At 58.4% G+C, this 15,021-nt stretch overlaps 1 protein-coding gene across 2 annotated transcripts in view; it reads right to left on the reverse strand.

The window, feature by feature from the left end:
* The window catches only part of SRCIN1 (SRC kinase signaling inhibitor 1), a gene marked incomplete at both ends in the record, with an annotated part of 62,930 nt that overhangs the window by 33,910 nt on the left and 13,999 nt on the right, over window positions 1-15,021 (reverse strand). For both annotated transcript variants that reach the window (XM_080826761.1, XM_080826760.1), the window contains 2 exons: window positions 2,584-2,682; window positions 5,754-6,055. In XM_080826761.1, the coding sequence (XP_080682887.1) occupies window positions 2,584-2,682; window positions 5,754-6,055 (401 nt within the window). The remainder of the gene's footprint in view (window positions 1-2,583; window positions 2,683-5,753; window positions 6,056-15,021) is intronic.

The following is a 15,021-nucleotide window of genomic DNA, read 5'->3' on the forward strand; positions in this document are numbered from 1 at the left end:
GCGGGGGAGGGAGGGCGGCCCCCTACTCCCACCCGCCCGGGCTCTCCCCTCCCCCGGCCGCCTCCGCAGCCGCCGCCACAGCCGCCGGTGCCCTTTGCTGCAATGCGAGAGCCGCCGCCGCCGCCGAGCCGGCCCGGGCCCCGGTCGCCCCGGTAACCGCGACTCCACCTGGCGCTGCGCGGCGCGCCGCCGAGCACATCCTCTCTCCGGCCCCCTCCCCCGGCGCGGCCCCGTCGGCGCAGCCCCGCCGCGGATCGGCGGAGGCTGGTGGCTGCGTCGCCGCGGTCACCCGATACGCCGGCCCGCCGCCCGGGACTCGGGTTGCAGAAGGAGGGAGGGAGGTTAGGCAGCCTGGTGGAAGCGGGGGAGGGGCTGCGGCTTGGAGTCTAGCCTCTCTGATCCTCTCCCAGGGTCCTCTTCAGCCTCCCACTCCCAAAGGTCTGGCCTAGGGTTGGGGGGAGGAAAATGGCCTGTCTCCCGACCTGTCACCCTCCGAGATCATGGCCTCTCCCCATCAGGGTCTCAGGGGGCACCGCTGCCCTACTCAGCTCTCCTGTGACTGAATTCCCGGCCAAGTCTGGGAGGCCTAGGACGCCTGAGCTTCCCTGGTAGCCTCTGATCCTGCTCTGCTGTACGACTCTGGCATTTGCTGACCCTCTCTGATCCTGAGCTTTACATAAAGGAGCCTCAGACTCAGCCATCGAGAAGTGTGATATGCACCAAGCAGCAAGTGATGACAAGAGCTTATGAATGGCCACTTTCCTCTGAATCACAAAGCCCTGGGGTCAGGGTCTCCTCAAACTTGTATGGAATTTCCTCCATCAGAGCAAATCCTGGATGCAGACAGGCCTAGAGCCCCATGACCTGGGACAACTGAGCTCACCAAGCTCATCCTCCCTTTTATCTGTCACCCCAACCATGTCTAGTGGCAAGACAGGTCATCTGGAGAGAGCCTCCATCTGCCCCAGGCACACCACACACGCTGCCCCGTCACCATCCCTGTCCCAGACCCCTTTTGGTTTCCTCATGCACTTGGCCACTCAAGACAAGTCTGTCCCATTTGCCGTCCAGCCCTGGAGGGCAGACACTTCTTTGCTCCCTGAGGTGCCGTCAAGATGGGGCTGAAAGCCAGGAAGGGAAGTGGGCAGAATGCCCTGTGGGTGATGCCAAGCGTGCCAGTCTGCTGCCAGACTCGAGTTACACCCCACTAAAACATCCGTGCTCTGGAGCCTTGTCCTCTCCTAGGGTGTCACATCTTTCCTTCTAAATCTTGAAAAAGTCTGTCCTTGCTGCCTGTCCCCAGGGGCAAGCAGGGTGTATGAGGCAGTGAAGCTGGTACCCATACCACCCCTTGGGGTCCCCATTTCTCCATCTCCTCTGCCTCCTACAGCTGAGCACCCTCAAGCCAAGGCCACCCTCAGGGTGTTCCCCCCACTGGCTGCAATCATACTCTCTGGTCCTTCCTCCCTGTTGGGGCCCCTGATGCCTTTTTTTCTCCCGTGACAATGTCCAGGCCTGAGCTGTGAGTCCAAGCCTTGCCTAAGTGTGCCCCTCTCTCAGCTGAGATCTGTCTTCCCATTAGGGGAAACTGAGGCTTGGTGAGGAATCAAGGAACAAATTCAGAACAAATGGCTAGATGCCAAAGTCCTCTTAAAAAGTGGAAACTAGGGGCGCCTGGGTGGCTCAGTGGATTAAGCCGCTGCCTTCGGCTCAGGTCATGATCTCAGGGTCCTGGGATCGAGCCCCGCATCGGGCTCTCTGCTCAGCGGGGAGCCTGCTTCCCCTTCTCTCTCTGCCTGCCTCTCTGCCTACTTGTGATCTCTCTATCTGTCAAATAAATAAATAAAATCTTTAAAAAAAAAAAAAAAAGTGGAAACTAATTGGGGCGCCTGGGTGGTTCAGTGGGTTAAACCCTCTGCCTTCAGCTCAGGTCATGATCTCAGGGTCCTGGGATTGAGCCCCGCATCAGGCTCTCTGCTCAGCGGGGAGCCTGCTTCCTTCTCTCTGCCTACTTGTGATCTCTGTCTCTGTCAAATAAATAAAATTTAAAAAAAAAATTGGAAACTGAGCCTTGAACCTATCAGGAAGGGTGATAGACATTGTGAAGAACTTCCTGATGGTAAGACCTGAGGGGAAGGCTGGGTCTCTCAGAGATGGAAAGGTAGTGGGGGGGGGGTCGATATGGGAGTGAAGTAGTCTGTGGCTGGGGGGGGGCGGCGGTGGGGGGAACAGAGTACAGAGCATAAGAGTCTCCTGAAAACAGATGGGATGAGGGGTGGGACAGGTACTCCAGTTTAAAGGAGAAAAGAAAAAAAAAAGAATCCAAAAAATTTTTTTTCAAAACCTGAGTATTCCCCTTCAAAAAATTCCTTCCCCAAAGCCAAACCTTTGGGGAGGTAGTGGTGGGAATTAGACAATCAGGGGAGAGTACAAGTCATAGGAGTCTCCTGAAATGGGGGGCTCCTGTATAAGAGAAAGGGATGCAAAATTAAAATCCTAGATATCCCCCCTCCAAAAAAAAGTCTTCCTCAAAGCCAAACTCTGCCAGGGGTTTGGGGGGCATGGGGGCAGTGGGTGACTCACCTGGGCCGGCTGGCCAGCCCCGGAGGGGGCGGAGTCGCCATGGAGGTGGGAGCAGAGGGAGCTGAGGAGGCACACGGGGTCCACGGTCCAGCCGCCAACCTGTGTGTGCGAAGGGGGGGACACCCCATTAGGGGGAGCGGGCAGGAGCCGCTGGGAGACTGTGATGGGGCGAGGAGGGACATTCCTGGGCAACCCCAGAGGGACCTTGCAACACTGGCTAGTCCCTTCCCGAGCCTGGATCTCTTAACTAGAGCCCCTGGTCTGTTTCTGGATGTTCCTCTTCTGTCCGACTAGGGCTCCCTGAGCCCCGGAAAAGGCCCCCTTCTGTCAGATACTCCTGAATTCCTTTTCTTCATTTCTTGACTGCCTCCCTATACACTCAGCCAAGGAGCCAATCTTCGCCTGTCCACTCCTCTGGCTCCTCATTCCCTCCGCACTGAAGAGGTCACCACCTACTTCACAGAGACGGGGAACCATTCCGCAGGGGTCCTCATCCCCACGTGCCTCTGTTCTGACAGCACCTCGTTCTTTCCTGCCATCTCCCACCCCAGGGCCACACCACACCTAAGGCTTGAAACCCATCACCCTCTGATTTTCCCCACAGCCCTCTCCCCCTCAACATCCCCAAATTCATTCATCTTCATTCATTCCACTGCCATTCACCCCGCCAGCCCTACCCCTAGGTGCCCAGTCCTCCCTGGTCAGGCTGTAGGTCCTACCCACTCACACTCTACTGGAGGGAATGAATGAGTCAATGAACAAAGGAATGAATTTGTGAGCGAGTCGCTGTTCTCATACTCATCTAAGTATTTGCTGAGTGCCCATCTGTGCCAGCGACCATGCCGGACTCATCTGAGGCCCTCCAACGTACCCAAACCTTCCCTCTCAGGCCCACTGCCCCTTGAGGCCATCACACCCGCTGTCTTCACCTTTTTATGGCCAAACCTCCCAGACTGATCTGAGCCCCAGGTCATGCTCATTCGCCACCTCCAGCCTCCTCAACCCCTGAAACCAGCCATTACCTTGCCATACCATGAGAGATGAGGGGTGCCCTCTGGACCCACAGATCCCAGACAGTCCCGATGGCTGTTTCTCTCTCTCCCCCTGACTCCCCTCCCCGCCAGCTTCGGAAGTGCAAGTGATCCTCCTCCTGGGCCTTTCTCCTCTTCCTCATGATGGAGAGAATGTTCCTGGCTCCTCCTTGCCATTGCTGTGGCCCTCTCCCCTCTCAGACTCCATTCTGCCCTGGTGGCCACACTTATGCCCTGGGTCCCACTGCCATTCTGCCTCAATCCGCATGCTCAGTCTCCTCCTGACCCTGTTGTCCCTTCGGAGTCCTGGGCTATACACATGGCACGCCTAATGGACATCCCGGTGAACATTCTCCCTGCTCTGCAAACTCCCCTCCCATATTCCTGTGTCCCATCCTCCAAATGTTTCCTCCCCACCCCCTATTTCTCCCCAAGGCACCGATATCTCCCTGCTACCCAGGTTTTCTGTCTTTGGCTCCTCAGTCCAGGCAGCAAACAAGCCTTGCTCAGTCTTCCCTCCAATCCCCCATCCCTTTCCCTTCGTCCTCCCTAACCTGCTCTCTTGTTCCTCTCCTCCCCTGCCTCCAGCCCCCCATTGCTCCCTCCTATTCACTATCCAGAAACAACCACAGCCCTCTTAGCCGCCACCATCTGACCCCACTTTTCCAGTCTGTCCCTACATCTCCCAATGCCTCCCACCCCGAGCCTTCAGCACCAGCCAGGTGGGCCTCTGTACCCAGCCCCAAAACGACTCAGGACCGTGCTCACCTCCCATCTTCCCAGCTTCTAAAACAGCATTCTCTTCCTCGATGCCTGTTCAGACCCTTTACATCCTTCTAAGCCTGGTTTAGGTACCTCTTCCTCCAGGAAGCCTTCCCTGACCAGGCTTGCCTACCTGTTCTCCCCCTCTCTAAATCCTCTCCCAACTGACTGTGCCCCTCCTACTTAAGCGTAACCATTCTTTCACCCGCTCCAGATCACAAATGCCCCTGCTCCCTCCTCCCAAGCCAGAGCACACAGAGGGTACCCATGGAGAGGGGCTCCCTGAGGGTGAGGGCCATATGTCCATCTGCAACTCTCCCTTATTCCAATCAGAACTCTGCTCCCAGGAGGACTCAGAAGCTGGGAAAAGGCAAAAGCAAGACAGAACTGGAGGTGACACGGGGCGGGGAGGTGCACCAATATGTCCTTGTTCCCTGTTGTGACAATGGGAGTGGGGACACTCTTCCCCTTTCCCCGCCATAACCAGCAGCACCTGGAAAGGGGGGAGCAAGACAGGTGTGGGACACCCCCAGGTCCAACTGAAATAGTGTGGATGGGATGTACCACCCTCCCCTCCTCCGCTTCTCCTGAGAGGACAAGGCCTGGGTCTCCCCGGCCATCAAGGCATCTTGCCAATGTGGGACTGTAGGCAGAAGGCTTGTCCCAAGAAAGAACTTTCCTACAGACAAAGCCATACATGGATGGAGAGGTGCATCCAGGAACCCAAGGATCTGGGAGAGGTTTACAAGGGAAGCTTCCCGCCCCAGATAGGAGGAGGCAGGCCCAGGTCCAGAAGCAGGCACCCAGACTCCTCTATAACCTTTCTGATGGCAGGAGAGAAACCAAGGCAGCCTCTAGCTCAAAGTCACACAGTGAGTCTTGAGAGGGAGGGAGGAGGAGACAGGGAGGGAGGAGGCAAGGCAAAAGGCCCCAGGAGTTCTGGGCTCTGTTCTTACAGCAGCTGGGGGCACAGCAGATCCTGCCTACTGAGGCTCCCAAGGAGGCCAGTCACAGAGGTGTCCCCCCCAGGTGGTCTCAACTCCAGGCGGGAAGGATTTTCAGGCTCCCAACAGCCAGTCCCCAGGACTGTCTCCTCCTCCTCCCCACCACTTCTTTGGCCGCGGAGACAAACTTCCCACGCCTCAGCCCAGTCCAACGCCCCTCTGCCTCTCTGCTCCAGCCAGTGCTCCCAAATGCGGGACTGCACACAAAGGTCTGCAGGCTGAGTCCCCATCCGCTTCCTCCCCAGGCTCCAGAAAAGGCCCTCCACCCTCTTTCCCGCTCTCTCCTCTGATGCCGCACCGAATCAGAGCCCCGGGGGCAGGGGAGCACGGGGCCAGACCCCTCCCCGGCCCACAGCGGGGGCCCCCCACTCACCTGCTCGCGCATCCTGTCGGGCTGACCCCGCAGGGCCAGGGCGTGCTGGGGGTACTTGTTCTTCAGGTGGTCCATGAAGGCATCGCGCTTGCGGTCGGCATCCGCCTTCTGGAGGCCGCTGAGCGCCTCCAGGCTCTGGGCTGCGATCACCGTGTGCCGCCGCTCGGACGTGTGCACCAGCCCCACGTTGGAGAAGCGCCGGCCCCCGCCGCCCGCGCCGCTCCCGCCCCCCAGGGTCCGATACTCCCGCGGGTACTCGGCATCGTCCGCAGACAGCATGGGGGGGCTGCTCCGCTCCGGATCTGCGAGAGGGGAGAGGGGGCATGGCGGGGTCATGGGGCGCCCGGGGCCTGGGGCTGCCCAGCCCTCACCGGGTGGGGGCCGTGTCACTGCGGGGAGGGGCAGGCCTAAGGCAGGGCAAGAGGCTCCAGGGGCTGAGACCAGAACGGGGCTGCCCCCACCCCCTGACTAGGGGACCGAAGAGGCAGCAGGGGGAGGGCTCCAAGGAAGTTGGGGGGCAAGGGCGGGGCCCGGCTTCGTGGTCTTCTTTGGGTGGGTTTGGAAGGGTAACGACTGCAGGTGAGCGGCTGTTTTTTGAGGCCAAGTAGAGGCTGGAAGCAGGGGTCTTGAAGACCTGGAGCCGTTCATTCCTTTCCCCCTCCCCACAGCTGGTGTGAACAGGTGAGGGAAGGGGCGTTTCCTTTAAATGGTTCCTGAAAGATGTGGGAAGGAGCCTGCCCAGTCTTCCTTTCATGAGCATCCTCTAAGAAGAGGGGTGGGTGTGTGTTGTGGGGGTGGGGGGAGACCCTAGCTTCTTCCTTCAGACTAGCATGCCCAGGACACACTTGTCCTAAAGGCTGGGGATTGGCTTGGAAAAGGGTCAGGACTAGGATACCGGGGGCAGGAGTAATGATGGCAAGGAGATGGAGGCCCAGGGTCTGGGGCATGGGACCCTCTCTTTCCCTCCCTCCCTGGAGACAGACAGATGGACAGACAGCGGAGACTGGGCACAGAGAGGACAGTGAGAGAGAGATGGATTTGGGACAAACTCAAAGGAGAAAGAAAGCAGACAGAACAGCTCAAGCCCTTCCCCTGGAACCCTCCCCTCCCCCAGCCCTCCCTCTCCTCAGTCTCCCTTCCCAACACACACACACACACATACACACAAGTTCAAGACCTTTAAGGGACGCACAGGGGACAAAGGACAATACAGAAGCAGAAAAAAAGAGAAGGCCGGGGGTTGAGGTCCCCACACGGAATTCTGAATCCTTTTCCCATATGGCCACCATCCCTGAGCTCCTGGTCCAACCCTGCCCCACTCCTGGCCCAGCCTTGCTGTCTCCCACCTTCCAGCCTCGAAGATGACTTTTTCACAGCCCAGAAGGGCACAGCGCTTCCAGAGTAACACCCGCACCAGGCGCCAAGGGTCTCCCGACTGGGAGGCAAACGCAGTCTCCCAGGCATACCCCAGCCCCACCATCCACCAGTCTCCAGGCCACGCCCCCCACATATAGCCTAGATCCAGGGCTGTCAGGCACTGCTGCAGACAAGTGTACCGCCACACAGGGGCTGACTCGCGGGGCCAGTTGGGGCAAAGAAGAGGAGGCTGGGGATTCCGGGACCCAGCCATGTTCCATCCAGATGCCACGTCCCATTGACCCCCTTCCTCCACACAGCCACTGCGCACCGCAGGAGGAAAGACGAGATTCAGCCACATTTCAGGAAAAGCCATCCCTCACCCAACACGAACACACATACCCACACTCCTCCCGAGGCTGTGGCTGAGGCATGTAGATCTGGGGGACAATGCCTTTGAGGACCTAACACCTGCCACCAAAACTAAGGGAAGAAGAGCTTCCACAGACAGAAGTTTCCATGGCTTTCAAAGGCCTGATTGACGGCCATCAACATGGCCATCAATACCCTTTGGGGGGGGGTATCCCTGTGGCCCCATTTCAGAGATGGAGCTGCTGAGGTTGGAGAAGTCCGGGGACGTGCCCAAAGCCACAGTGAGTGGTAGAGGCTAGATCTGGCCCCAGTATCTATTAGCTTGGCCTCGTCCCCTCCCACCACACTTTCTCAACAACATCTATTGACAGAACAATGGCAACTCCACGGGGCACTAAGTGCTCATCTCTGTTCATCTGCTCCCTCCCCAGCCTGACACTGAGTCTGGGGTCCCTACTGTCCCCCCTCCCTGGGCATCTGTCCCTCTCACTGCAGTCACCCCCTCTGGCATGCTCCTCAAAGTGAGGTCCAGATACACAAGACCTTGGGAGGAACACGGTTTCACGGTTTAATACTTACATGCCTTTATTTTCATAAAGATTAGGAAAACCCCACAGACCCAACCCAACCATTGATTTCACGGATCTCATTCCTCGGGATGGTAAAGAGAGAAGGTTTCCTTTTAAGTAAACTCATAAAGGTTCAAAGAGAGTTAAGGAAAAACATTTTGAGCTAATATGGTGCAGTGGGTCCCTGATCTGGAGGAAATCCTCAGAGATGGCCCTTGCTTGAGTGGAGCTGGGAACCCAGGGACCATCTTCATGAAGGTCTAGTCCCTGTCCTTGAGAAGTTTGGCAGCAGTCTGGGGTTCCAGGGAATGTGGCCGGAAAGGAGTTCCCTGAATAATCCTCCAGGAGAAGAAGCCGGGATGGGGGTGTCTAGGCACTGGAGAAATAGCCCCAACCAGAGTCAGGGGGCTGCCTCCCATGACCCTTAACCTCTCTCTTCCACTTACCCTCAGCTCCCGTGGATATTTGCATTGGGTACAACTGAGCAGGAGGAGAACTTCCGTGGCTATAGCCCTCTCTTTGCCCAGGCAGGGGCGGATTCTGCCCACAGGACTTGCTGCTGGAACCCAAGGCCTAGAGTCTGGCCCAGCCCAGCCTGAGCCAGAGGGACCTCCCTCCTTGTGCCCAACAGCCAGGCTCACAGTGCCCTCTAAGGGCTCTGGACACACACAGGTGCAGGGGACAGGTCTCCGGTTCTTATGTCCCCTCACCCCTGCCCTTCTGCCCTCTGGGACCCAGAAGAGCTGCTCACCCCCATCCTTACCCTCCATGCCTACACCTCACCTCCTTCCCTGGCTCCTAGTTGGAACATCTCAGCAAGTTTGGGCTGGGGAAACAGAGACCAGCAGGGACTGAGGGAGGTTCGGGAGTCACACTGGTTAAAAAAGGCGCAAGGCAGGACTGGCGAGGAGGGATCCAGGCTGCTAGAGCGGGCCGTGGAGGGGGAGCAGCTGCGGGCTGCAGACATGCTCTCTCAGCCCTATTTATGACTGCAGCTCTATGAATCTCACTGTGGGCAGTGGGGGGGGAGGGGCGCTACCAGCATCTTGAATGGAGAGTAGAACCGGGACTGTCCCTGCCTTCTTGAGGTCAGGGCTCAGCCCTCAGGTGCCCAGGCACTGACGGAGGGAGGAGTCAGGGGTGAGGCAGGAGCCGGATTCTGGGGGTGGCAGAGAGAGGGACAGGCAGGGGCAGGAGAGACAATCTGCTAACTTTGAGGGATGGTGGGAAGGAGGGGCTTGGATCCGCAAAGCTCTAGCATCTCTTTAAGAACCTTCAAGTTCCTCAGCTTTATTTAACAAAGACAAACTAGCTGGGGGGAGGGGCGGCAGGGGAAGAGGGGAGGCTCCTGCTCTGTGCTTGTCTCACTCCTTTCTGCAGGGCCCCAGGGGACTGGGATAACAGACCTGGGCTTCTGGGCTGTGGAGCCTTCCTGTTACCCTTAGGAGAAGGAGGCCCGTGGCACTCAGAGGATTCGGGCTGGAGCTTCTCCCATGAGTCACAGGTACTCAAGGTAAAGAAGGAAAAGAACCCCAGGCCAGAGACACCCCGGGTTTCAAGTCAGCTCCTTTCCTGCAGGACCCTGGATTAGGCGTTCATTTCATTACTCTTCCTTCTCGGAGCCCGAGGGCACTAATCTGTAAAATGGGGATGTCCCCCTCTAAACCCTGCCTCTGTCTTACCCCAAGATGATGGAGGAGAGAATGTGTTGTTTTGAATTAAAGGCATTGCAGGCACATGGGCTCCTGGATCCCAGCCGAACAGCCTTCCCAGTACCCCCGTGCCTGCTCCTGCCACCACCTAGTCCCCGGAGCGGCCCTGACCCTCCCCAGACTGAGCAGCCCAGTGCAAAGGGCCAGAGATCAATTCCAACCCAGCTAGCAGCAGGCTCTGGGCCCCCCGGGCGCTGAGCAGACCCATGCTTGCTGTTCAGTGGCAGGGGGCAGCGAGGGCTCCAGATGGGCAGGGGTCTTGAGGGGGTGGCTGAGGGGACAGATGGGACAGAGAGGCCTTGAGGGGGTAAGTGGGGTTGGGGGAATTGAAGGACGGTGAGCTGCAAAGGAAGGGCAGGGGTTCTCTGAGGGAAGGGGAAGGGTGGAGAGGCCTTGGAGAAGGAACCGAGCTGGGGTACACTGGGGAAGGGAGGTTGGGACTGAAGGCCCCTGGGGGATGGAGGCTGGGGGAGTCAGAGAGAGAAGTTGGGGTCAGAGGGATTGGCACCAGATGTGCGAGGCTGATCATAGTTGTTGAGTAGGAGATCCAAGCCCCAGAGAAGATGCTCGAGACTGGTGCAGTCCAGCTCAGAATAAAGGGAAGGGAAAGTGGGGAAGGCGGGCCGGGGGGGGGGGGGCGGTTTCTGTCACCCTCAGCTCAGCCTTCCCAGCTTGGGCCAGGGGGAAGGGACATATACATGCCTGAGGCTGGGGTGACAGGTGGGGGTGGGCGCCCCCCAGTGGCCGGCCAAGGATAAAGGCGCAGGCGCTTGGGAAACGGCGACATTGTTTGTTCCGCCAGTTCCAAATTCCACCTTTATTTATGAGCCTGATTTATTTTTATCCTCCTCTGCATTCTTTTACATGAGATCACTGTAACTCATGATAAAAATGAAGATCCCCAAGTTTCAGTGACACCATCTCATTAGCCACCAAGCCCACCCCCACCTCGTGTCTTTACCCCAGATGTCACCACTCTGTCCTCCGGCTGCCACTGGGCAACATTCACACATGACATCATCTTCAGAGGAAGGGAATGTGGAGAAGGGAGAAGAAGAAGGGGGGAGGGAGAAGGAAGAAGAGCAAGGATGGGGAGGAAGTAGACGGAAGAAGGAAGATACAAGATCCAGAAAAGGTCTCTCTCTGGGGCCCCTGCTGTGAGGACCCCAAGCTCAAGACTCAGAGTTTAGGTCCCTGTCTCCATGTCTCCAGAGATCAGGAGGCTGGATGAGCCCTGAGGGGGCTCCCAGGTGTGCCCCATCCATCTCCTGGGCAGAGATGGGGGCTGGGCACCAGCTCAGGGAGCTCCCAGGTTCCCGGGTCTAGATGCCAGATGCCGTGGGGCCTGCAGGCAGAGCAAGAGAAGGGGTGCATGGAGATTGCTGGAAGAGTGGAAGGCATGGCTCAAACCCTAAGGTGCTTTGCACACATACACACACACACACACACACACACACACACACACACACACAGAGGAGCACATGCAGCTCAAGTCTCCCCCAGGTCCCCCCCACCCCCTGTATCTGCAGCCAAATAAGAGGAGCCCAAGTCACCCAGGAGGCGCCCCGAGGCAGCTGCCACCGTCAATTGTGCCTGACAGCTCCATCCTCCTGCGAGCCCTTCACAGTCAGGAAGCACACGGTGCTGGGGGGTCAGAGGCTAGAGGACAAAGGTCAAGCTTGGCAGAGGGTCCAGGAACCTGGCGCAGGTGAGGTGCTCAAGGCTTGCCCCATCCCCCACCCCTCCCCTTGAAGGAAGCGGCCTCTCTGTCTTTGGGCGCCCCTGGCTCTGTGCTCCTCGCGTGCCCGTGGCCCTCAGCCCCTGCTGTCTGTCTGTGGGTCCCTGGAGCAGAAGCCCATCTGTGTCTGTTTTCTAAAACCATCTTTTCCGCCCCATACCACAGCAACCAAAGTCATTTTCCGGGCAATTGCCTTTCTGTAAACATTCCTGTGTAATATCCCCCCAAATTGCTAATGCCCAGCGCCCTGTTGAGTCTCCTTGTCACTCCAACCAGAACCTCGAGGTGGGGGCAGGCACGGGAGGAAGGGCGATTGGAGGGGAGGAGGGAGATGGACTAAGGATGAGGGACAAGGCTTCATGTCCAGTTCCTGGCCCACAGCAGGGGCCAGGAACCCCACACCTCAGGACAGGGAGGGTGGGGGAGGGGAACCCGGGAGAGGGAGGCCAGGGAGGGAAGGGAGGGAGCCATCTTGAAAGCATAGGGCAGATGGTTAGACAGTAAAGCTGACTTCCTGGTGCCTAGGAGAAGGGGCACTAGGGACGCAGGGGCAAGGCCAGGCAAGCTGTCATCCCTCGGTCCCGGGATGAAGGTCAGCTCTCCTCCCCACCCCTACACCCAGGTGTCAGAGGGAGGACAGAGAAGTGGGAGGAGGCTGGGTGGAGCCCATCCCCCTTAGATGGACCTGGGCTTGGACACTGCAGTAGTAGGGGGATGGTGGGCAGAGCAAGAAGGCGGCAGAGTCAGGGTGGTCCTTGGCTGATGCCTCCTCCCTAGCCCCCAGCACTGATCTCCAGAGTTACATGGAGAAGGGCCTGGGGCAGGCTGATTCTCCTCGCAGTACTGTCAGGGAAAATGAGGATCAGGGAGGTTGAGTGATTTCACAGGAGTCACCATGTGGACTCCCTTCCCCTGGGCCGGGGCAGGGTAGGGGGGCAGGGAAGAGGGAGACGAGGACTGTGGCCCACGCCCGTGCCCACAGAGCCCTTCCATCCCCATGCCCAGGGAGCTCTGCTACCCCAGCCCCCAGGGAAGCTGGGCACGGAGACTCAGGAGGGGTGTGAACAACAGAGCCCCAGAGGGAGCTGGGGAGGCAGGGGAGGGTGCGGGGCACTGCCCATCACAGCGTCATGCAGGCAGAAAAACACAAACCAATTTGCGTAGATTTAAAACCCACCGAAGGCTACTTAGTTGGTAAACGAGTCGGAATCTCAGAATAGAATTAAAGGACTTCCTCGGGGCTGGGGGAAAAAGAGCTCACCTGCCTAGGAGGAGCTGTTGTGGGGAGGCTGGGTCCTGGCTGCTCCCAGCAGAGCTTCTAGGACATTCCCCAGGGAGAGAGAATTTGAGAGGGAATGGGCGTTGGGCTCCTTGAAGGTAGGGTGGGCGTTGCCCCAGCCAGATGCTTGTTCTCTAGGATCTCCCTTCTCAGCCCTCTCTCTCTTGAACCTTTCCTGCTGATTCTGCCCACTTCTCAGGCTCAGAGCAGGGCCTGCCCCTCCTCCCCCAGGGGCACAAAGTGTAGAGCCCTGTTTACCTCATTAGGCTAGAAGCTGCCTTGGTGCAAGGCCTTTGCCTCCTCCCTCAGACTGGAGGCTTCTTGATGGCAGAGCTACCACTCCACCCAGATGGGGTTGGGGAAGACCGTCAGGCCATCTCAGGAGTGGGGTGGGGCCCCGGGGAGCTCACTCAGGTCTCATTCAGGGCCTGTGACTGACTCGGGGCCTTGGCTCTGTGTGGCCGTGAAATCCTCTCCCCACAGCGGGCAGGAGTGACCTCTCTAGACTGTTCTGTGTACCCCTGCCTGCATCTTGAAAACCACTCTCTACTCTTCCTCCAGCCAAATGCCCTTCACAGGAAGGAAACCAAGGCCCACAGAGCGGACCTGACCCAGTCATACCGGAGCTGGAGACAGAGTCAGAAGTGGAACCCAGGCATCCTGGCCCCTAGGGACAAGGATTTTTCCATTCCACCATGCCACTTCCCAGGAAGCAATTGCCAGGGGAGCCCCCCCTGACCCAGGCTTCAGGCCCCAGGAGGACACAGACTAACAATCTCCATAGGAGGAATCGGCAGCAAGGTGGAAAACATGGGCCCAGCACCCTGAGCCCCAGAGAGAGGAGCAAGCGGTCATGGTGGACCACACCCCCAGGCACCCATGCCAGCCCCAGGGAATGCTCACCACAGAGAAATCAGGGGCCCCACATGGCACCCTGACCACGCTCCTCAAACAAGACTCTCTCTCCCTGCTGAAGGGCCGCAGCCAGCTGCTTGCCCCAAGGTCAGATATTCAACCCTCCCTCTTTTCCCTGTACCACCCCATAGTGGGCAAAGCTATAACATTACCAAAAATCACTGAATTGGAGGATGAGAAAGCTCTGTTCAAACCTAGCTCTGCCACTGACTAGTGTGACCTTGAGCAAGTTAGCAGCCTCCCTAAGCCTCAGTCCTCTCATTTGTCTGGGGAAAAAAAAAAAAAAGGACAGGAATGCAGGTTGTGCACTGAACAAAGGTGCCAGCCTAGGGGGCAAGTGGGGGACAGCTCCTTCCTGATCTGCTCGATCGCCTGATTTCCTTTCATTCCATCATCAAGAGTTTTATCAGACCCAGCACTGTACAGTTTTGATTTTTAGCTACTAATGAAGATCTGGCTAATTGACTTCCCTGGGAAGGGAGGGGGCATAGCTGCAGAGGGGAGCGCATCACCCTCGGTCTGAAGCTGTTGCCAGAAAAGCTGGGGCCGGCCTGGCATTGGGCCCACAAGACGCCCTGTTGTTAAGCTAAGTCCTGCGTGGCTTCTCCACCATCACACGCCCGGGAAGGTGTCCTGTCATCTCTCCATCTCCTCGGAGAGGCAGCCGAGAGGAAAACAGGCTGAGAGGAAGGGAAGGAGCAAACACGAGGGAGGGAGGGGAGAGAGGCAGGCCCCTGTCCCCCCAGCTCTGCCGACACTCTAAAGAGGCTACCAGAGCTCCTGCTCTCCCAAGGGGGACTCAAGCCTTGGGGTGCTGTGGCCAGGACAGCGACCACGCCCCTCCAGTTGCCGCCAGCTGAAAGCATGACAGAGGGGGACCTCCTGTTCCCAGAGAGAGGGACCCCACTCTGCTGGAGGTGAGGGGCCGAAGCCCGGTCCCTCACTCCCATCTTCCCACAGGGAAGTTGTCAGTACCCAGTGTTCAGTGAGGGCCTCATGGATGTTGGCAGGAGCCCCAGACTGGCCAGATCCCTCCATCGCCTCCTCAGAGACTCCGTCCTTCTTGGGGTCAGGCATTTCCTAGGAGGTCCTTCCTCTGCCAGCGCCCAGACCTCTCCCTCAGCCACCAGAGCAGCCAGGGCCCTGGTACCACGCTCAGCTGCTCAGGGACACACTTGTGCTGGCTCACGTATCCAGCCTCACACCTGTGCGCCCTGGTGCACGCCCATGGGCCCAGTGCCTGCTCCCCAACATGGGCCTAGTCACAACCTGCCTCACCTGCGCCCCCCATGGGCATCCATGTGCCAAGGGGCGCACCCAGGCACCG

The sequence above is a fragment of the Martes martes genome (genome assembly GCF_963455335.1).
Source record: "Martes martes genome assembly, chromosome: 16".
Taxonomy (NCBI): domain Eukaryota; kingdom Metazoa; phylum Chordata; class Mammalia; order Carnivora; family Mustelidae; genus Martes; species Martes martes.